Consider the following 24,828-nt stretch of genomic DNA (forward strand, 5'->3'; position numbering starts at 1 on the left):
CAGCTCAGGTGAGCTGAAATTGAGGAGAGGGAGAATATATAGTTCTAAGGTAAACCTAGTTTGGATTACACATATAAGTCACATGTACATGTACCATTCAGGTTTTTATTACAATAACAGTTAACAACAATAATACAATACTCGCCACTAAGGACAACAGAGGCTCTGCCACTAAGAATGCTGCAGGACAACAGAGGCTCTAATAATACGTTTACTCTGCAAGAAATGCAACAATACCAAATCTATCTCCCACACCTTGTACAAAAATTAACACTCTGTAATTTATTTGTATTGTACAAAAATTAACACACTCTGTAATTTATTTGTATTTTACAACAAGAGTACTGCAAACAGTACAATATACGCCCGCCGGACAGACTCAGTGAAATTCAACCTGGAAGCATATTGTGCACTCTGAATTGATACAACACACATTCTGAATAGAAAAGCCTTAAAGTGGGCCATGGTGCACCAATCCATCTGACATGTGAACTGATTATGTATTTCTCCAAGAGCGAGATTTAAACAAAATGTTGGACCTATGATAAAGAGTCCAGGAAACCATTTGATCTACTTTTAGCCCTAAAGTAGGTCATGGTGCACCAATTAAGTTGAAATGTAAACAGATTATGTATTTCTCTGAAAGGGAGGTTGTGACTAAATTTCAGAGCAATACCTGTGACCATACCAAAAAAATCTGGAAAACTGTTTGACCTACTTCTACCCCTAAAGTACTGTAAATCATTGTGCGCCAATCCAGCTGAAATGTAAACTGCATTTGTCTTCCTCCGAGAGGAAGCCTTTCACTAAATATCAGGGCAATATCTGTATCTGTAATGGAAAAAAAGCCTGGAAAACTGTATGACCTATTTTTAGTCCAAAAGTAGGTCAAGGATGAACCAATCCAGGTAAAATGCAAACTGAACTTGTATTCCTCTGAGAGGAAACCTTTGACTAAATATCAAGGCAATATCTGTATCCATAGTGAAAAAAAGCCCAGAAAACTGTTTGATCTACTTTAAGTCCTACTGTCGGTCATGGGTGGACGGACCAATCTAGCTGAAATGCAAACTGAACTCGTATTCCTCCAAGAGGAAGCTTATGTGTAAATTTCAGGGCAATATCTATATCTGTAACGAAAAAGTCTGGAAAAATGTTTGACCTACTTAGAGCCCTAAAGTAGGTCATGGATGGACCAATCCAGCTGAAATGCAAACTCACTCTTACAATTCTTGAGGGAGATATTGTGACCAAATTTCAAAGTTGTACATGCATCTGTTACGGAATAAAGTCCGGAAAATATGACCCAGGACGGACGGACAGCGCCATAACATAATACGTCCCGTCTAATGACAGACGTATAAAAATTAACACACTCTGTAACTTACTTGTATTAGTAATGTGGGATGATAGTACATCAGAGCAGAGTTACATGTTTTATATATTTAAGCTATTGTTACATGTGACCACCACAAGCACAGAATGGAAACAGCTTGACTGATCCAACACTTTCAAGGACTTTTTGTACTCAAATTTGAAAACAAAACCAATAGTAGCAAGGATAAACTTGATTTCAAGCTGTAATGTAAACATGCATGTGGCAGATATTGCAACTTCATAGAATACATTTGCCTTGCATTCTGAAAGCAATACTTAAAATTTGACATGAATTTTAAAAGCAAACCGATACAGATATTCAATAAACACATGTATCATACACCGGAATTCTCTGTCAGAAAAATGCATCAAAGCACAGGCAGAAAATTCCCGGATTTTGCCCTATATAGTTTTATATGTGATACTAGTCTTCCATATTTCTTGCATCTGATTCAATCTCGGGAAAACACGAGTATAATGTACCTGTAGGTTGCATCACAGACGGCAGCTACAGAAACACAATGGATTTACTGCAAGATTCACAACAGACTTCACAATATCATTTTATTTTCATGATCTGTTCTTCCAAGTTTGCCTTCCTTTAACACTGGTCAATGGAGATCCTGAAAGTTGATGGTAGAACCCGTGAACTCATTATCTTGAATGGACTGGTCTAGACTGGTAGAAGAATTATCAGTCAGATCTGAAATTTCACTTCCCAACACTTGTTCGTCAGGATACAAGTCCGTTACTGTACTAGGAGGGTCATCCTGAAATGAGACCGGCACAGCATGTACATTTGTATGTGTACAAAATATTCAACAGGCTGTGATCAGTTTTAGACATGCAACAAAGAGGTAGATACAGTTTCTAAAGTCATCTGACCCAAAATATTGATGATTTCACTTGGAGCTCAAACCCTGGCATTCAAATAAGGAATAGATTAGCAAACCCAAAATCTGCTCAGTTTGATCAGCAAAATGATTTGTGTCATATAACGAGAGTTTGAAGTTGGCATAAAATTGCAAAAATGCCATTTTCAATGAAAACATCCACAAATTCAGGTGGTTTTCCTTTCAGAAAACATACAGCGCATGTATCGAGCAATTTCATATTCAAGCATGTTTTTCATCTTATAATGATACATATATATCATTTTCATTTTGCTCGACAAATGCGCACATCTTTTCCTGAGCAATAATCTGTATGACATTTGACAGTTTTCAGGCTTTTTAGAAAAAAAAAGGTGGGAAATGTCTTATTGATGATGTCATAATGCTATCCAATTAGGAATATCATTCTGATTTTGTTGACATAGTATACCTGGCATATATTTTACTTTCTTCAAACGCTGATTAAGGTTAATTCCAGACACATTTTATAGGGAGAAAAGTTTTGGGCCTTTTTATGTATACAATCGTACCTTGTTCTTTACAAGTGTTAAAGGAAAGAATTTATCATTTTTTCGTTGGATGGAGGTATACCACAGAAAAAAAAACCATAGTTTATAAATTTATCCCTTAAATTAAAAACTTTAAAATTAACATGATTTTGTTTTCAAATTCATATAATGTATCTAGATATACAACATGGAGTCTAAACCAGGTTTTCTTTGATGCAAAAATCAAATGAATTTTTCAGCCAATCAAAATTGTCAAAATTTCATTAAGATTAGAATATTAAATGATACTTGTATGTGCATGTTTATCTGCAAGATCTACCAAATGTGCAGGTTACTCAAGCTTGCTGCTGAGATACAAATGTTTAACAATGACTTCTATTTCAATAAGAGCATGACTATTGTATACAAAATTAAACAAGATTATATGCAAAAGTGTCCAGAGCTTGCAAAAATAAGCTTCATGCAAAATTCAAATAAAAATTGTGAGGTACATGTCTACAGATTGTAACGATAGCTATTTCCTCAGGAGTGTGCTGCAGTTATAAACAATGTAAATATGAATACAGACAAATATCGTAAATCTACTTAAACAGCTGGGTGAAACCTGGGACTAGGACCTGACTGAATCGCCTGTATATTCATAAGGTAATGGGGGACACACATACACATACAATCAGTTGACAGGCCAGGGATCTGTAAACCTACTCAAAGGAGGATTTCTATCATCAGGGACACGTTCATTTCAAGTTTCTAAGAAATGTATAGTGTAATTTACTTATGCAAATTCATATATACATGTTCATACATAAATTTGGTATATACACCGGTCGGATGTTGACGAGTAGCCTAGGTGGATCAATAAAGACTTTACTTTTGTAGAGCTAAGTTTATTTTTCACATCCCATCGTTTCGTTCCTGTCGGTGATCTACTCCCAAAATCTGTACATGCATACTGACCTGTAGAAGTTGTGTTTGTATGTACATGACCCCTGTCTCTGGGTCTCTAAAGGTGATCCCCCGAGTGGACAGGGAATCGGCCGGGGAGGTGAAGGTCACTCTGTCGGAGGGGGCACTGTGTAGGGCTGTCTCCTCTGGATTTATAAACCCTGGAGATGTCTGGACAATCAAACTCTCGTCTGAATTTTCTACAAAGTACAGAAATTCTCACCTTCATTACATTTTTCGTGTGAATATTTTGGTTCAGATAGTCCCCATGTTTTTCATAGGTTTATCACTCATTTATAAGAATCTGCTCCTGGCTCAAGTGTTATTCTCGAAATCATTACAGAATGTAAAATTTTGTTGTGCAGAATATTTGGCATATTAGGGGAAAGTGTTGATATTTCTCTGACAGTACGAAATGTATTTTGAAAATGCTCATCATCTAACCACTGAGCCTAGGCATACTGTATATCGGTTGATTCAACGAACATTCTAGATTTGTGTTCTCGAGTTTCATCAGATTTTTTCCTGCTATTTACGCTCCATATTAACACTTAAGGTAGCTTATTACACCAAAATTTTATTAAATGGCTTGTTACAACACCTCTTATGAAGTATGATTTCACCATCGAAAGAGTGATACAAGTTCTCAATTATTTTATGTGAATTTTTAGAGATTTTTCTAGGAATGATAGAAAAAAGGTGTTTTGTTTGCCAATAAGAGATTCTAGAGTCCAAATTTCACTGTGATTTGGTGCATGATATGAATATCTAACAATACATACCTAAAAGACTCAGATATAAACGTTCTAAATTTTTAGAAAAAAATATTTATGAAAATTGAAAACGCCATTTGTTTATATTTTTTAAATCTACGAATAAAATCTTCGAAAAACATGTCAAGGGGTCTTTTCCTGCAATGTTGGTGAAGGTCATGCATTTCAATCAACCAATCAGAGCTGGGTAAAACATGCGCATATAATCAGGTGTTTTCCATTTTGTAAATACATCAAGTTCGGAAATAAGTTTAAATTTAGACCAAATAACTATTGACACGTAAGATATAATGTAAAGCGTTTTTTTATTGACTGTCGGATATATCACAATACTCTCCCCTATTCTCCAAATAGTCCCCCCCCACCCCCACCCCCACCACCACCACCACCCAAATATTGGCAAAATTTACTCTATCCATGTGAATAAAGACTTGCATGAAGGTTCTTTTATAGCTGGCTTGGTTCCCTATTCTGCCATAAAAAGCCCACATTAAAGAATTACCTGAGACACAGAATTACCTGAGACACAGTACTACCTGTATGGCACTCTTAATAGACACCTCTGATCAAAAAATGCCCTTTCAAAATACTCATACAAAAAAATAAAAGGGCATCAATCTTGCCTTGATCTGCAAAGTCCTGGTTTTTGGCAGCAGACGAGGTTTTCTCCTTCAGTAACTGCCGCCTCTGTCTGGCTCGGTAGCTAAGGTTGTGGTTACTTAAATAGTCAGTGCGGGCTGATCCGCTACTGTTTTCCAGCACCACTGGACTGGCCAGGCTTTCTGTTGTGAAAAGAAGTAATCAAATTTGTTAACATTTCCTTAGAAGTTACCTGTTTTGAAATATAGAACAGCATTACATTCCATAACAAGGGAGGGTGCAAGGACCATTACAAAAGTCAAACATGCAAGGACAATTACAAAATTTTAAAGTCAAACATGCAAGGACAATTACGAAAGTCAGACAGCGAGACATACGGATGACACCCTTTGCTCCAGACATTTATAATGGTCTAACAGCAAAGAATTTGGGGCATTCTAATTCATGTCAATAATCTGCAGACGTAGGTTACACAGAAGAAATAAAACCTTACGAGTGTGGTCAGCTGTTTGATTAGTAGTCATCTCTGGCTTCTCTAACCCCGACATCAGCTGGTTCAGTACCGCCTGACTGATCTGTGGGATTTCTCCAGAAGAATCTACAACACATACACACACACATGTACATTTGTCTCAGTCGTTATTGCACCGGGCTCTCTCTTCTTCATGCCAAAAAATTACTCATATAACTGCATTAAGGAGGAATGCTATACCAGAAAAATTTGATATGGATGAAACATGGAGGATATGTACAACAATATTTTGAAAACTTTCAAATTTACTTTATTTAGTCAAAAAATGCAATTTTAGTTGAAAGCAGTCTAAAACAATCTAAAACCCCTGCTGGACTTAAACCAACAATCTACAGTTCAGCTGTCACCGTGCTAACCTACTGAGCTACTCAGCTAGGCAATGACTTTTTAAATGAATAGACAAATATTGCTGATACTTATATTTTCATCAAAGTTTTAAAAGGAAGTCGGCCATAATGACAATGTAGAGCAGAGACTCTATCTGTAGATTTAAAAAATATTACCAAATAACTTTCAATTTTCCTAAACATTGAATTTTTTTTTTTTTATTTGAAAAATTAGAATATCTATCTGAGTTGTTTAGGTATGTTTACTTAGATATTAATATTATACATCAAATCACAGTGAAGTTTGCAAACAATGTAACTTGTTTGTCATTCCGGGATAAATCCCCAAAAATTCAAATAAAATACTTCAGAACTTGCATCACTCTTTCGATGGTGAAATCATACTTCACAAGAGGTGTTTTAACGAGCCGTTAAATAAAATTTTAGTGTAATGAGCTACCTCAAGAACCGAAGCAATTTTTCTGAAACACAAAATAGTTTTGGTTGCATGTTTCTGATGCTATCCACCTACATGACCATTGCCTATCATTTCATGAACAACTCCACCGTGAAATATCAATTTGGATTGTTGGAAATTCAATGCTACTACAAGTAATGGTACCTGCAGGATTGGTGATAAACTCCAGGGGGTCAATGGTCAAGTGCTCTGATGCTGGGATGGTCAGCATGGCTGTGGTTGTCTTTGGTTCTGTAGAAATGTTAAGAAAAGATCCATAAATGTTATTTTTAAATCAAATTCAATTAGAGTTCTCATTTATCTATCTCTACATTTTGGAGTACCTGTTGATTGGACAGACTGTTCCTCATTTTGGCCTCCGCCAGGATCTACAAATAAGCAACATATAAAATGACCTTCACATTACAACTGTGTTCTGAATGTTATGAGAGCGCAGCATGTTTCAAATCACTTCTCCGGTACACAGACTGCACTTACTGTTGATCTGAACAGTCTGGACCACCGTTTTGGCTTCCGAGTTTGTGGCTAACATTCCAATGTCATGTAGTTCTCCCCCTAAGAGGGGCTCCAGGTCCAGCTGGGTGACCTGACCATTGCTGGATATGCTGCTCAAGTGTTTCTGAACCATGTGTTCTCGAAGTTTGGACTTCAAAAAATACTTCTTCATACATCCTTCTATAGGACAGTGATATGCTATCTTTTCCACTTTCTGACTTTCATGACGATTCATGTGAACTTTCAAACTTGTTTTGGCAACAAATTTTGCAGTACACCCTGTTGAAAATCAGTCTTTTATCATACATGTCTCAATACATATTAAAAATTAAAACAATACACCATCAAATAATACAAATGTAAGACAAAGAAAATACAAAACCATGGCTAACCTTCAACTGGACAAGAAAACGCCTTCTTTCCACTGTGTGTTATCATGTGACCTTTCAGGTGCTCCGATCTCATAAACGCACGTCCACAATTCTCCACTGGACATTTCCATTTGCGCAGACCTGTGTGTTTGGCTTGATGACGTCGCAGCTTACTTGCAGTGGTAAATGCCCATCCACAATTCTGAATTGAGAGAAATATTACATGCATGACACATAAATTTGTGCATTGAAAAAGACTATGTATGCATACTGTACATGTACACTGTACATATATCCCAATTCTTTCATCTTAAACCAAAAGCTATGACATACAGTTGAACTTCTATATCTGGAACATTGATATCTCGAATACCATGGATAAGTCGAAGTGAGTTGGAAATCCCCACTTCATTTTCCTTATGTATTTTAACCTTTAATCTTTTCGATGCGAGTAAGGCATACAACTTTTGAGATACACTGTCCTCATCTTTCTACTGTATAAATGAAGTCATATTTCAAGTCTAATGTAATCAAAAGAGATAAACTTACGTCAAAGTAACAGACGAATGGCTTTTCCCCGGTGTGAGATCTCATGTGCTGCTTGAGGCGACACGCTGTAGAGTATACTTTGGTACACCCCTCGTAATTGCACCTAAAGTCCCGGTCCTGTTGATGGGTGCGTGGATGCGAGCCCATACAGTGAGGGGAGAAGAAGGTCTTATCACAGCCATCTACTGGGCACCTGACAAAGGAACCCAATCACAGGTGGCTACTCAGAGTTTCACCTTGTAATGCTCTTCACAACAATCAATTTCCTAACATAAATGGTTTCTCTATAACATCTAATGTTATCAACAGATAGGATACTCACTTGTATTTCTTTTCAGATCCATTATGTGTTTTCATGTGAAGGTTCAGCTGTCTACGATTTGGGAATTTCATGGTACAGCCTGGTTCTAAACAAGGCTCACATGGTTTCTCGTGAGATTTCTTGTGAGATTTCAAGTTATAAGATGTGGCAAACCTCTTTCCACAGTCGGGGTAATCACACTAGAAAAACATTATAACCTGTTTCTTAGGCCAATTCAACTTAATTAGCAGATTATCATCCAGGGTCAGCAAAAAGTATGGGGCAGGTGGGAGGATTTTATTTTTTAATTTCTATTTTCTGAGAACAATATTAATGACAAATGAGTTTTTGTCAATGCCAGATAGTAACTGTCCATCTGACAACATGTGGTATTTCTTAATGAATAGTTCAGGGCCCCATTATGAAATTGCAATATAATTCTAAAAACTCACAAATACCTGAAAATCTTTCCTTCCTTGATGAGATTCTTCATGTCTCTTAAGTTTGTAGCAAGTAGTAAATGCCCAATCACAGCCTGGCTTGCTACACTGTAATTGAAATCAGGACAAATGTTTCAGTCTAAACTAATTTAAACATCTGTTCGTACAATATTGATCAGTGATACATTTATCTGTCAGAGTGCTCTTCGCTTAATTCTCCTCCATTTTTTTCTTGTTACCTTAAACGGTCTCTCCCCAGTATGACTCATCAGATGTATCCTCATTTTGGATAACTTCCTGAAAATTTTGTCACATCCTGGGTGCGTACACAGGTACATGTAGACCCATTTGTGAGGGCCTCCGATGGGGTTCTTCAAAAACATGGGAGGCTACAAATACAACTCAATGTTTAAGCTGATGTCAATAGAAATCACAGTCTGAGAGTTTTTATTTAAGGACATACACGACACTTCTCAATAATGTATACTTCTACCTGACATTTCACGTACAATTCACTATGTCATTTCTACAAAAAATCTTAGGGTAAAATTACCATGTCTGTTTTAGAGTTAGCATATTTTGATAGTTCCTGGTTGTTGCAAGTATCAAAAAACTCTTAGGTATAAAAGGGCATTACTGTTGTAGAGAAAGAGTGACGTCTTTAGAACAATTGGGTATCAAACCTGGAACCCTTGCATTCCAAGTTCAGTGATATAATCACTGAGCTACCAAGGCCAATTATACTAAATTTGGTAATATTAAATATCAAAACCTATTTTAGAAATCATATCAGAACTCTTCATATCAGGAAAATAAAAATGATTTTACAGAAAATGTCAGAAATGTTGCATATGTCCTTATAAAAAGCAGAGTACTCCTTGCATATTAAAATGAAATCAATGTGAAACTTAAGCAAGTGTTAATCTCTTTCCATATCTTTACCTTAGCAGCGGAAGTGTCCACGTTTATAACGGTTTGACCTCCTGCCTCACCCGAATTTGTGGTTAGAATGGTGCTTCCTCCTGGATTAGCTGGCAATATCAGAAAACCTACAATACAGGATATCATTGTTCATTATCAGTCTATGCGAAAGACATCGGACCGTCGGACCTGACCGATGTGCAGTGCCTCAGGTCCGATGCATCATTTTTTACACCGGACCGGAATGTCCGATGTCTCAGTGTCCGGTTTTGAGCTTTACTATTTTGATGCGGAGTCATTTAAATGTTTGTTATAAGTAAAAAATAGCACACGAATCCAAATGCGTAAATGAATGTGATTAAAACCGCATGGACTGTCTAAAGTATTATATGGGAGGGATCCCTGGTATAGTATTACTAGTATAATAAAGAAGATTCCCTTGGTTTTGCATTTTCACATGTTTCACTTTTTTACATTAGGTTTTTCGGTCTGACAAAATTTGGTTCAGTCCGGTGTGTTCATTGATTACACAGGACCGAATGTCCTGTGTGGTCCAAAAAACTTTCGCATAGACTGCATTATAAAACAAAGTTCTGTCACATTAGGCACTACGATTATCCTATTCTTGAAATAGTGTGTACTTTGATCGATTGATTGTATCTTGTTTAACGTCCGTCTCGAGAATATTTTGCTCATATGAAGACGTCATCTATATCGGTGAAATTTATGCCTATGCTCGGTGCTTACAGCAACTGAGCCACTAGTGAGGGTTCTTAAGCGTGCCACACCTACTGCGACACCGGTTTTTAAGGTCATCTCCAAGGACCTACGACATTCACACTTGATGCCAAGCGTTTGGCGATGGAACTGTCACTACCTGTTTTAACGACTTAGGTCCGTTGCTCTGTACTTTGAAGTAACAATCTTATGAGTATCCACTTTAAGTGGCCAAAAGACTTTCAAAATATTTTCCAAAATTTATATTATGTTTCATTTTCAAACATGAAACGTTTGTGAAACACTATTGTCCTCAGATTACACCAAAGTGGTCAATGGATTGGGGGTGGGGTGTGTGGTGTAGGGGTGGCGCTGAATTGTCGAAATTTATGAATCACAGTAAGACATTTGGTCTGACAGGTTTAAAGGTTCTGTCAGACTGGACAAAGTTTCATCAGACCAGATACACATACCTTGTATTCCATAGAAAGAAAGAAGAAAAAAGAACTGCATCAAAACGCCTTTTATTGTTTTAACAGCAATGAATTTCCCACTCATATCCAGCCAAATACAGTCAGTTTTCCAACCATCTTAGAATTCATGAACACTACGGAAGCCTTTGTAATTTTTTAAGTGGTCCAGATTTAACAATTTTTCTCTCTCTCTTTTTTTTTTTTACCAAGTTGTTTGTTTTACGTCCTGTGAGGAATTTTCCCCTAATATTGAGACATCACCAGCTGAAGGTAGTGATGAAACGATTGTCGCTGATAATCAATTGTCGGTTGTTTAGAGCTCTATGATGCTACTAATCGATTACAAAATAAAAGTCGCCGACATCGTTGACAAAAAAAAATAATCATCTGGAAATCATTGCAATTTTGTTCAGATTTTCTTTTCTCTATGTCAAACCCGATCAAACAAAATGGCGGGAGAATCAATGGTAATATCGATATTCAACAGTCAGACAAGGTTTCTGATAACTTTCAGACATTGTGATTATAAATAAATTCCATTACTTGGTATATTGAAATTCTGATTTATTTACCCGTGAAAAAGGAACAAAGAATTCAAATGTTTTTTCCATACGTTTAATGATTCTGTTATCTATTTTGAGAAAAAAAAAAACCTCTTCAATGACAATTGCGATTATAATCAATTACATGTGTCTGATTATTACCGATAATCAATTATGGTTTTTGGTCCGATTGCCCATCACTAGCTGTAAGTGAAACACCACAAAGTTAAACTTACGCTGTGTACCCTGACTCAAGGTCATAGTTGTGAGGGTTATTTAACGTTATAAAACCGGGTTTAACACGACATTGGTGGTCATATCCAAAAGACCTGGGACTCTCACTGCTAAATGCTGAGCATTTGGTGAGGATATATTTACATCTTAGGTTTGACGTGGCCATGGCATGAGCAGAAATCGGAACTCACGACCTTCCAGTTATGAAGCGAACGCTCTACCACTGAGCTACCACAATCAATTCTTTCTTCATGGGTAGAGAACCTTTAACAAATCTGATCAGCCATGTTAATTGAGTGACCTTCACTTGTGCATCCCGAACCTGAGCTATAAAATAATAGGATCACACCAGATATTTGCAAATGGTCATTTGGACCAACATTTTCTATCAACTTATCGGCCTAGGGAATTTTTTTTACTGGCCTTGCAGACAGTTTGAGAACTTTGGGTGTGTGTGTGTGTTAAATAATCCCTACACTGACAAATTGTCTGGAGCTATATAATTACAACTATGAGATCAGTTAATAACAAGCACAGTGTGCCAGCGTGGAGTGCTGGCTCGTACTGCAAGCTCTAAATGACGAATGCGCGCGAAATAATCCAAGCTAAATCTAAACCTTAACAAGAAAAAGTTTTTGACACCAATCCCAGAAGTCCCTTGTCAAAAATGGCTGAGATCTCACAGAGTCACACCTTGGACTATGATTGTGAACTTGTGTGGATTATCAATCTTGTGGTCTCCTAGCTTGATCGATTGATTGTATCTTGCTTAACATCTCACTCGAGAATTTTTCACTCATAAGGAGATGTTACCAAGACCGGTAGTGATTTTTTAAGGCCCATTTTGGGTCCAAATTTTGGCCCTTTCCCCTCTTAAAAATTGACATTTTTTGGTCCCAATTTAGCTTGCATTTTTCCCAATAAAACTATGAAAGGAAAATGTATATGAAAAAAATAAACATTCTATGTTAATTATATAAATAAGACTTAACAAAGAGTTATGGGAATGATGATTTGGATAGAATAGTTGAAAATTTTAGAAGGTTAAAGAAAATTAGATGTGTAAAATAAAGATAATATAATGTTTGATATGATTTTAAAACTTATTTACGATAAAATTGATTTTACCCAATTTGACTGAAATGTCAACAATTTTTCCCTATTACAAAGCCACAGGACCCTTGTAAAAAATGCAGAAAAATCACTGACCGGTGAAGGGCTTCAAATTTAGGTCTATGCTTGGTGCTTACAGCCATTGAGCATTGAGGGTTCTATAGCATGCCACACCTACTGTGATACAGGGCATCCGTTTTTTAAGGCTATCTCCGAGGACCCGTGACATTCACACTTGATGCCGAGCGTTTGGCGATGGAACTGTCACTACCTATTTTAACGGTTTAGTTTTGTCGCGGCCGGAATTTGAACCCCGACCTTCCGCATGCAGGGCGAACGATTCCTAGCTTAAAAATTCAGTGCACCATTAGGCGTAATGTTTAACAAAGTGCAATGTTTATCAAAGGCAGGGTAAGATGATGTGTGCCGTCATATCTACGTTTGGACGTACGTCATAATAAAGACTGACAGTGGCAGATCTAAATATTTGTTATTTCCATTTGTGAAAGTCACACTACTGGGACAATGTACGTAAACATTAGGCATATGACATCAAATACAAATTGTTATAATCGACATAATCAACTGCAAACCACAAAATATGATGAAAATACTAAAGTCTCAAAAGGAATTGATTATGTAACTGTGAGGGGACACAGGTGCTACATTTAAGCTATTTAAAAAATTACACACAAAAAAAAAATCTATGAAATTTGGCTGGATCGAAAACATTTTTTTAAAATCTTTGTTTTTTCCACATCTAAAAATAAGAACAGCTTCAATCTACTTCCTTACATCCGGTAATGCAAACCTCGATTACCCCTCCCCCCCCCAAACCAAACATGACACTTGCTATTAACGACTGAGAAATATCATTAACCCCCCACCCCATAACCAAATATGCCACTTGCTATTAACGACTGAGAAATCATTAATCAATTCTAGTTTTGTGAATAAATCTTAATGCATTCTTACAACAATAGTGGAAAGGGACTCAAATATGTTGCAATTTATTCAATAATTCAGAAAAAATCGCGTCAAAGATAAGCAAGTCACAGTGAAGGCAACAGAAACAAAACGTAATATATAGTGTAAAAATATTTCAATCACGTTCATGTATATGTTTTATTGATTTTAATTTTAATATAAAACCCTCAGGCCTGGCAGAAAACTAAAATGGGCTGTTTCTGCCGCCTAATTTTATTCACGTATTGAGTGTTTGGCAAATAGATATCCCAGGGTTGGCAAAAAAGTGGTCAATATGAGTATTGACCGGGCCGGTGGTCAATACTGGTTAAAACCGGTCAATAGTGGTCAATACTGGTTGATTGAAAATTGTTTGGTCATTATAGTCTGTGTTGTTGGTTATTTTAAATCTTCCAGTGGCCATTATGGTAAATACTGTAATTCATAACATGCACTATCAGTTTGTAATATACTTGCAAGTCATAATATTAAATAAATAATGTAAATGACTCAATTAAATAGGGGAAGATGTAAAATTTCATTGTAAAAATTAAAAACTGTTTTGTGGCCATATTACTTTGGCACTGACAACAGCATTGTAGTCTTTACATCTTGCTGTGGTCTTGTTGTCCTCAACAATATCATAGAAATTCCAAAATGTTTTGTTGAAGCCATAGATAGTATGATGGGTTCAAATTCTTTAGTTTATCAAGAACTACCTATTGTTTCAAATCTTCATTTAACTGTTAAATAAACATTGTAGGGGGTGTGTTGGTGATGTTTTCATAACAATAACATGTACACTGGTCCTCTGGTCCCAGAGTATGCTAATTAACACCTGTCAACTCTGTTTCCTGTGCTCAGGTACATAGATCTCCTGCTCTGTACATTGCAACACATTGTTTATCTACAGCATCTGTCACCCAATTCATATTAAATCACTGTGTTTATTTAATGTCCAGCTACCTGTTATTCTTAATCTGTCCAGGTACATGTATAAGCAGATCCTATTGTCTAGTTATGCTATATATGACCCTCTTTTATAGTTCTGAAGATATTATGGTCACAGTTTCTGCAAACCAAATATATTAAACTTATGAAATTACATCTAATTATCTAATAAAAATTATTGATAACCAATTGATCCATATATCATAATGAAGAGGCTTAATTTATCTTTGCAAAAAATATACAAAAATAGGAAAATGGACAGTTTAAATCTCAATTGACCACTTAGAGAGTATTGACCGGGACGGTTAAAACCGCTGGTTAAAACCGGGGGTTTTAACCGCCCAACCCTGAGATATCCTGATCAAAGCATGAACATTACAAAATATTTGTACACGTAGCTGCACTTGCTCAAACCGTAGCACCATCAACATATCATTTAAAAAGTTCTAGCGTTCAAACTGTATCCATAAAACTGCTGAAAAAAGAGCAAACTTCAATCTCCTTGCAGTGCCTGATGACAGGTCACCCTGAACATTACCTGTTTGAACGGGTGGGGCTTTAGAGCTGTCAATATTTTTCGTCAACTGATTTCCAGGCATCAATCTTGTCATGGAATCACTCCCAGGAAGTTGACTGGAGTTGATGTGCAAGAGTTGCTGCCCCTGACTGGTGTTGACAAGAATTTGGGTAGTGTTCTGCACTGGCACAAATTTGATTTCTGAGGCTGGTTTTTCACTACTCCCATCAGTTTTGGGGGGTTGAAAAGTGATAAGTTGATTTGGCACAATCTGTAAACTGCCTGACGCGAGACTTGTGGGTGTGACATTTTGAATATTCATTGGTTGGTGGACTTGAACAACATTCAGTTTACTACTATTTGTTACAGTTATTGCACTGTTTGAAGCACTGACTGCTTGCGCTAGTTTAGTGACTTGCGTAGTCTTGTTTTTTAATGAAACATATGAAGAGATGTCACTTGGTGACTTTGAGAAAATGTCCAGACTGGAGCTTTTAGGCCCCACTGAAGCTTCAAACTCTAAACCCCTGTCTGGCATGCTCTCCAGTTCCTGGGGAGTCATCAACATATTATTCTTATCTTCAAATATTGAGACATCCTTGTCAGTAATACTTGTACTACAGTCATTGGGCTGTGGATGAGAAAATATGGAACAAATTGTGGAACTTGCTAAAGAGACTCCTCCCGAGTTTGCTGTGGACAATAGAGATCCACTCGTTCCTCCCAGTAACAGACATGACGTCTCCAATGGAAGGACCGACCCTTCCGGACAGAGCGGCAGATCTCCCGTGTCAGATAACGAGGCACCAAATAACTCAATTCCATCGCTCCCACTTGTTGGAATTTCAAAATCTATACTTTCTATATTTCTGCATCTCGACTTCAGCCATTCTGTGCTGTTTTCAACGACAACTCTGTCGTAGCTATCCAAATCTACGTCCGATGGCGATGATAGAAAGTGCAGGCTGTCGCCATTTTGTATTCCTTTTTGTTCAACAAGTTGATCTTCCGAGAGAAGCTCGTTTTTAATCGAAAATGCATCTGGCAGGTCAATGTTTACATCCAGACCCGACACATGTGTACCACACTGGGGGCCGCCATGTTTTACGTTAACTAGACCCCCTTCATTCGACATGTCAAAGCCCCATTCACGTAATTCATCTGGGGTTCGCCATTACTGTTCAGAGCGCAAGGTATCCTGACGTCACCGGATGTGATGTAACATAAACATATACCGTCTGTAGGTCCGCGATCAATGGTTCAAAGTAGAAAAACTATTTATTTCCTGGAAGTTATTCCACCCCCATGTGACGTTATAAGATTTTGCAAAGTCAATGATTTATTTTTAAAAAAAAAAATTATTTGCTTGATACTCAATTTATTAGTCGTTTATACGATTTAGAAATTCGTTTCTACCATTTAGGAAATCGTAAAAACGATTTAAAAAGTCGTTTCTACGATTTTTAGGTCTCGGGTGACATTACAAAATTGCTTGTCGTCTGTCATCGTGCGTTAACAATTGAACATTTCTAGCTTCTTGATAAGTATGATCATTCCAATTCCTTTCAAATTTGGTATATACATGAAGCATCTTTGGGACAAAGGGGACATAAATTTCATCCCTTGAGCCTTAAAGGCAGGGCAAAAACTGCCACAAAATTGAAGGCCTACCAAAACTGCAATTTCCATGTTCCTCAAATTTAACAAGCATATCCAGACTTACTTGAGTGCCATTTTGAAAATAAAATTTATGTACATATGTAAAACTTAAATACGGTACCAATTTTGATGCACCAATGCGCATTTCGACAAAAAATGTCTCTTCAGTGATGCTCAACCGAAATGTTTGAAATTCGAAATAACTATGAAGTTTTAGAGCTAAATATAGCCAAAACAGCGTGCCAAAAAAGTGGAGCCAAATTCGTCCAAGGATAAGAGCTATGCATGAGGGAGATAATCCTTAATTTTGAACATATACTACAAAAATGGGGTTTACCCAAAGATATGGGCCGATGGCTATATCTCTCCAATTTATAAATCCGAGGACCCCAACGACCCAACAGACTACAGAGGCATAACTATAACAAGCTGCATTGGTAAATTATTTAACTCTATACTTAATAACAGATTAGATTTGTACTTGTGGAAGAATAATCTAATTCATAATTCCCAAATAGGATTTACAAAACATGCACAAACTGCCGATCATGTCTTTATCTTAAAAACCTTGATAGATAAATATTGCAATACCAAAGAAGGTAGGCTTTATACATGTTTCATTGACTTTCGTAAGGCTTTTGATAGTGTAATACACACTGGTTTGAAACTAAAACTGTTGAATATGAATATTGGCAGTTATTTTTACAACATTATCAAGGATATGTACAGGAATTCTAAAGCATGTGTTAGAATCGAAGATAGTCTTACTGATCCATTTTTGATTAACCTTGGTGTAAGACAGGGGGACAATTTAAGTCCCTCTCTGTTCAAAATCTTCATTAATGACTTTCCATTATATCTCGAAAAATGTATAGATACTGTATCACTTCAAAAAGAAAATTTAAATTGTTTAATGTATGCAGACGATATAGTAATAATGTCAACATCAGCAGAGGGTTTACAACAGAGAATAGATATTTTAGAAACATACTGTAATGATTGGTGTTTAAATGTCAATGTTAAGAAAACAAAAGTTATTGTCTTTAACAATACTGGGAGAATACTGCAGTGTAAATTTAAATTTCAGAACATACATATTGAATGTACACCTTATTATAAATACTTGGGTACCTTTTTTTCTGCATCTGTCAGTTTTAGTACCGCTAAATCTGAAATATATAACACAGCCCTCAAAGGATTTTATAAATTGAAAAAAGACTTTTTATGTTTAGCACCAGGAATTAAAACCAATTTTATTATATAATTCTGAAATATGGGGTGGATACATAGGCTCATGGAATAAATTAAAATCATCACCATTTGATCCAGACAAACTTTTTAAATCACTTCACTGTGAGAAGCTTCATCATAAATATTCTAAGTGTATTCTGGGTGTACATAAGAAAAGTACAAATTTTGCTGTACTATCAGAATTGGGGAGATTTCCTCTACATCATGATATTTTGAAATCAATCATTTGTTATTGGTACAGGCTTGAAAACCAAAATGAATTTAAACTACTTAAGGATGCTTATCTATGTAGTAAGTCTTTACATTTAAACAGCAAACTGTCATGGTACTCACTAGTAGAAAAAGCTTTAGAATATATTAAAATTGGATATCCGTTAAGAGATTTTAGTCAGTATAGATTTAAGAAAATTGTAAAGAAATTACTCTGTGATAAATACACTGAAACCTGGTACAATAATCGAAATAAATTAATTGATGGGAAACTGTGCACTTATTTTAAGTTTAAGGAGCACTTTGGTTTTGAAAACTATCTTAATAAAATATAAAATTTTGATATTAGACGATCTATTTGTAAGTTACGGGTATCAGCTCATAAATTAATGATTGAAGTTGGTAGATATTCTGGTATTACTAGGAAGGAACGAATATGTAACAAATGCAACTCTGGTTTATTAGGTGATGAGATCCATTTTTTGATTAAATGTGAAAAGTTTGCTGATGAAAGAAAATCTTTTTGTGGTGCTATAGAAAAAACAGTTAAACATTTTACCAAACTCAATGATGAACAAAAATTCATTTACATACTATGTTCTGAAGAGCCATCCATTCTAAATATAACTGGAAAATTTATTTTGAACAATATATGACACTGTATTTGTATATAACTATGTGTTATGTAATCACTTCTTTCTTTACTTGTATATGTATATGTACATTATTTGTATGTATTTTCATGCTGCCCCTTGAGGGTCCTTGATTGGAAATAAAAATATAGTATAGTATAGTATAGTATACTGTGTTGTTAATTGTTTCATTTAAAAATTAGATATATAATACCATCATTTTATATTATGAATATGCACACTTCATATCTTGACGTTTTAAGATGTTTTTAAATTATATATCTTTTATTAATAAAGATATTTTTAAGTCATTATTATACAGATCATAATTAGTATGGTTAACATAATTTGTCAGTCGGTGATATTTTTTTTAGGACCATTATTATTGGTTAATTAATCAAAGCATTAGGAATCAATAACACCGACCCGGGTCGACCCCATCCGGTTTCCTTTTGGCCCGGGTTTGGAAAAATCGCCGATAATTAAGATAAAAGACATTTAAATGGTCAAATATTGCATTAAGTATCAAATTCAACTCTATCTGAATTGAAAAAATGCTAGGTTTTCAGCAGCAGATGCATATTATACAGAAAATATGCAATAATGTGTGTTTTGGTCTCGCTACCCATTTTACCAACCAGATTTCATACAATCATTGAATTCCTTACCTATAGGTAATATTATGTGCTAAAATTTGTGGCGAAGACTAAATATATCATTGAGAATATATTCTGTAAGTTTCTAAAGAAACAATGACAAATCAACGAAGAAAACTAAAAATTCGGACCCATTTTACCAACTATCTGTTTTTCGAAAGTTAATGTAAAAAAAAACAACAAAAAACAAAAAACAACAACAACAAAAACAACAACAAAGAAAAACACCAAAAAAAAAAAACCAAACTTTTAAACATGTTTACAAATAGAATTTTTCAAAAGCTTCAGTTTGATAATCAATGATGTAAAATGAAGGTAATTACTCTGTTTTATTGATTTCTTTATCAAGTCCATTATACGATAGATTCGGGCTTAATTGATTGATATCGTGGTAACTTTTCCAAAGTATGTTTGAAATAGCCTGCAAATAATTTAAGGTGCCTTCTTATTCTAAATATCTTGCAATTTTTCTATTCTGTCATGCACAGTAATGTAATGCGGTACAAAAAAGTGACGTGAAATGGGGGTTCTGGAAATAAGAGGATTCAATGATATTTTTTCGAGGTCTGTAAAAAAAAAAAAAGGGGGGGGTAACTATTGAACTCCATCCACGACAGCCACCTGTCACTCTAACTGTCACTCTGACTGTTCCTATCAGCTGCTGCGTGTTTATAACTACTACTTTTTTACTTCTGCGCATACACGTCTGGTGAAAAGGCTATAAAAGCAACGGCATGAAATCTTTATTCATTTTAAAAACTAATTTAGCTCACCAGAGTAGCTTAGTTGACATGTATATCACAACTATACACGTGTCTCATAGAGAGTAAACATATAGGTTGAAACTTATCTACGAAACAGGAATTCTCATATGTCACGTATATTGAGAGGACACATTCGCCGGACCTTTCAAGAGTATAGTGTCAGGTCGAAAGATCGATCGATAATGCATACTTGCAACCCCCATAACGCGTGTTTTTCGCTGAAAGATCCAAGATGCTCCAGATGAACTACATATCAGTCACAGGCACTCGACGTTTTAAATATCTATAATAAAAAAAATGTCTTCCTGCAATTATAATATTCATATTGAATATTATGTTTACAGGAAGCCAATTTGTTTTTATTATAGATATTTAAAACGTCGAGTGCATGTGATAACAGTGTTTGGTTTATATAGAGCTTCCGAGTATCGAATCCTGGATCCCTAGCTGGCATGCACGACAACCCAGTTCTCTACTGATCGAGGGTTAGCCTACTAAACAGGGGGCTCAGAGGTAGAGCATTTGCTTTGATTTCGTAATCGCAAGGTCGTGAGTTTGAGCCCCGTTCGTGCCATGGCCGCGGCAAACCTAAGACGTTACAATAGGTAGTGGTTGCTCCTTCGCCAAACGCTCCGGCGGCATTTAGAAGTGACAACAACTGGTCTTTCAGATATGGCCTTAAAACTGGCAGGCGTTTGCACGTTGCTAAACATAGGTCTAAAGTGGTACTTCGCCTGCAGTTGGTGACGTCTCAATATGAGTGAAACATTTTCAACAGGAAGTAAAACAAACATTCGCTAAACAACACCACAGAACCTCAAACAGAACCTCAAACGTAGTACCAAAGTTACCCATGACTGAATTCTTTTCCCAAAATAATTTGATCAATTTTTTATCATTCGCCATCGTGGACAGGTACATGCATGTAGATGTGTCGGAGCAACACAAATGCCACCTAACGCTGTCTGACCACATTTCTCCAACTGTACGCATATGAGTACAGTGTACTTACGTATCTATATATCCCAAATTTCAAATCAAAATGTTTATGCTGAGATAAAGAGAGGAAACTATGAATTGTTAGAATTTTTCTAATAAGTCCAAGGGGCATAACTTATGAAGCATAAGCATCCTCCTGCTGTATCTATATGTTAAATTTCAGTTGAATATGGGCATCCGTACTAGCGATGTTATGGCTAGCACCACAAAGGGGTTTCGCTTAAACGACTCTGCAATCCATTGGTATAGGTAGAACATTTTATATACCTTTACGCTATTCAATTGATTTGCGGGTTATTTTCTGAAATTTTAATTTCATTATCATTATTTCGTTTTCGTCAATAACAAAAATATAGATGTCTATAAATTATGAATATAAACTATAACACACAAGTACATATCATCCTCTAATCAAAAGAGATTAAATTTCGAACTTTAAAATAATGTAAGGAATAGTTCACACCATGTTTCGGTGGACTATGGATATCAGTATTGCAGAGGTTCCGGGTTCGATTTCCATTCCAATGATACATTTTCTCATTTCCTTCTATAGAAATGGTGCAGTGACCAGGATATCTGTTGTGATAAAGGAAAGAATCGTGGATAGCTTAGTGCTTAATTAGAGCACCTGATTAGCAATGTAAGGGTCTCATATTCGATTCACGGTCCGGCGCTATATATTACATGTGTGTGTGTGTGTATATATATATATATATATATATATATATATATCTATATCTATATCTATATCTATATATATATATATATTCTCATGCAGTACCATATACTATTGAAAATAGTGTATGTAGCTCGGGGGGGGGGGGGGGGGGGGCACTCAATGTATCTTTATTTGCATTAGAAAATAACGAATAACCAAAGTCGAAAAGGGGAGGGGGTTGTACACAAGTAGAAGTGGTAGAGCGAGAATACCGGCGCGGTGTAGATGGCTCAGTTCGGTGGTTTTAAATAGCACTGACATGAAGTACAGGGATCCTCAGGCTGAGTTCGATTCTCGGTCCAATCATATATTTCCTCCTCTCCTACTATACTGAATACATTCTTTTCGAGCTGTGAATTTGGTGTCAGAAAATGTTGTTGTAAAATTGTGATTTAAAAATATGGCATAATCATGTTATTCGCTCCGCGGAGCAAATTAGTTTGACATGCTTGCATGGTTTATACTGTTAACTATTGACTTTTTATAATCATGCTATTTATTCCGTTTATAAAAGCAAAAATCATTCATTCACATTTACGGAATAAATTCTTATAATTAAGTACGTAGAATACATGCTAATTCGCTCCGCGGAGCGAATAACATGATTATGCCGACACTCGACGTTTTCAAAAAATATATATATAATAATGAATAATGAAAATTCCTATTCAGAAAACATTTCTTTTTTATATACATATTCAATAGAACCGAAATCTTTATTTTGAAAAAAGAAATCTTTAAACTGGTTTTGATTTTATCAATAAATCATGGTTATTTAAATTGACACACAAAAGTACCATATTTTCAAATTTTGATCGGGCTCAAAGTTCAATACAACCCTCATGGCGGAAAACTCAAGAGTAAGGTTTTTCAGAGAAGTCGTTGTTCCCTCAAATTCAGGAACTAAATGGAAGGAATGTCATATAAATACAGGTAATACAACCCATCAAGAAGTAATCAGACTGATCATTCGATTTATTTGTAGATATCTTGAAAGGGAAATCCTACATAATGTGTTGCAGGTACCCGTACTTGTATGTATATCTTACTAGCCAAACAATGTTGCAAGTTTCGTTACAACGTTACTTTCACTTTGACCATACATTAGTTGTCAATTGGAACTGAGGGGGAAAAGAAGAGAATTCAAACCTGTTTTCAATGAAAATTTTAAAATCGCTGGATGTTATGAACATGAATCTGACTATAAATTATACTTGTTCTGTGTTGGGGTTCTTTTAATCGGCCTGTCAAATTGAAGACCTACAAAAATGTGGCCCATATACATCAAAACTAATGTGATCACAAAATTTTTATTTAAATGTATGTAGAGACATCGGTACCCTGATTATCTCTATAGTGTGCCAGTATTAAATTGGACACAGACTTTAGTGTCAACATTTTACCTCCAAAAACCGTATTGCAAGTATATGTGATATGTATGAATGAGTTGTTTTGATTTCTTGTGTACAAGAATTGAAGACTGTCAGTCTGATTGACTGTTCACAGACACTGTCCCTTGGTACTCTGTGCACAAGCTATCTTTTTAGAGTTTATACTAAATTATACTGATTGGATTCAGGGTTGTCACTAATGCAACAATCTGCGTCCTAGATGCACTGACCCAGAAAATTCATTTCGGATGCAAGTTTGTCTGATATGGCGAGTCCCACGGATGCTTCTTGGACTCCAAGTATAAATCATAATTTTAATTAGAAGCCCTGATATTATGTATCAATTAAAACTACATAGTAGGAAAAAATCTAGGTAAAATGTTACGCTCTGGTGAACCGAGATAATACCACAAAGTTCAGTGTCCCAATCTGACTTGTTTGCTTAGCGTCAGTCAATTAGGTGTGAATTAGAATATAATTTTTAAAAAATGATTAGATAAGATGCGAAGTGAAAAGTTATTTATATTTATTGATCTTTTTTTTTTTTTTTTTTACAAATCGGGATCTATATTTAAATAAAAATGTTTGTCTTCTGGTAGCCATTTTTATTGGAATCTAAAGTAGCGTAGTTTGTAAACTTTGGTAGGTTTTACAGACAAAACTAGTATGCACCTATTTTATCACAATAATAATTTGATTAAAATGCTATATTAATGGGTTGCTGTGATGATAGGAGATTCGGGGAAGTTAATTTTTATTGGCGTGGACAATTAGTTGTCTGAGGCCAAGTTGCGAATGATTACCTTAATTTCATGTGTACAAAGTGATCATTGTTATGCATGGGCTTGGCAATTAGAATCCATTAATACACTGATATTTGCAATTTGTTGGAGATGAAAGTGAACAGAGGTACGTATCAGCTTGTGTTCACTCTGTATAAATAAGGTGTAGGAAAAATGACTCCTCAATTCAACTGTCATGGGACTCATCAAATTTTTAAGGGACTCATCAAAATTTCATCGAACTCAAGCTGCTTATAAACCACGAGTCCGGGACTCGTCTTCAATAATTTCTAGTGAAAAACCTGTGGATTTTTTTTTAATAAAATAGGAGCCTATAATACTTTTTAATGATTTTTTTACTTTTTATACATCATTTTTTATAGTCTTCAATATTTCCAGGAAGCAATTTCAGACCAATGTGATCCCGTGGAAATCCAGGTTAGAATAGGTCCTCAGTACCCCTTGCTTGTTGTAAGAGCCGGCTAAATGGGGTGTTCCTTTGGATGAGACCACAATAACTGAGGTCCCGTGTCACAGCAGGTGTAGCATGATAAAGATCCCTCCCTGCTCAAAGGCCATAAGCGACGAGCAGAGGCCTAAATTTTTGAAGTCCTTCACTGGCAATGGTGATATCTCCATATGAGTGAAATATTCTCGAGAGGGACGTTAAACAATATTCAATCAATCAATCAGACCGATGTGAAAACGTACATATAACATAATTTTGTATCATATTGATAAAC

The 24,828-nt window shown here is 35.8% G+C and overlaps 2 protein-coding genes across 2 annotated transcripts in view; one reads left to right on the forward strand and one right to left on the reverse strand.

The window, feature by feature from the left end:
- Positions 1–85: 85 nt before the first annotated feature.
- Positions 86–16,226, reverse strand: LOC125646683 (zinc finger X-linked protein ZXDB-like). The gene is made up of 14 exons (XM_048873180.2): positions 15,045–16,226; positions 9,532–9,638; positions 8,829–8,978; positions 8,608–8,697; positions 8,171–8,349; positions 7,849–8,041; positions 7,321–7,501; positions 6,911–7,207; positions 6,757–6,801; positions 6,578–6,664; positions 5,591–5,695; positions 5,121–5,279; positions 3,737–3,924; positions 86–2,147 (listed from the first exon to the last, which is right to left on the reverse strand). Exons 1-14 carry the CDS (start codon positions 16,156–16,158, stop codon positions 1,989–1,991), a joined length of 3,054 nt encoding a protein of 1,017 aa, XP_048729137.1. The 5' UTR covers positions 16,159–16,226; the 3' UTR covers positions 86–1,988.
- A 6,508-nt stretch (positions 16,227–22,734) lies between these two features.
- LOC125645716 (nuclear pore complex protein Nup160-like) overlaps positions 22,735–24,828 on the forward strand; it is a 77,919-nt gene continuing 75,825 nt past the window's right edge. The window contains 1 exon segment of the mRNA XM_048871506.2: positions 22,735–22,845. Coding sequence (XP_048727463.2) covers positions 22,755–22,845 — 91 coding nt within the window. The 5' untranslated portion in view covers positions 22,735–22,754.

The sequence above is a fragment of the Ostrea edulis genome, chromosome 6 (genome assembly GCF_947568905.1).
Source record: "Ostrea edulis chromosome 6, xbOstEdul1.1, whole genome shotgun sequence".
Classification (NCBI taxonomy): Eukaryota; Metazoa; Mollusca; class Bivalvia; order Ostreida; family Ostreidae; genus Ostrea; species Ostrea edulis.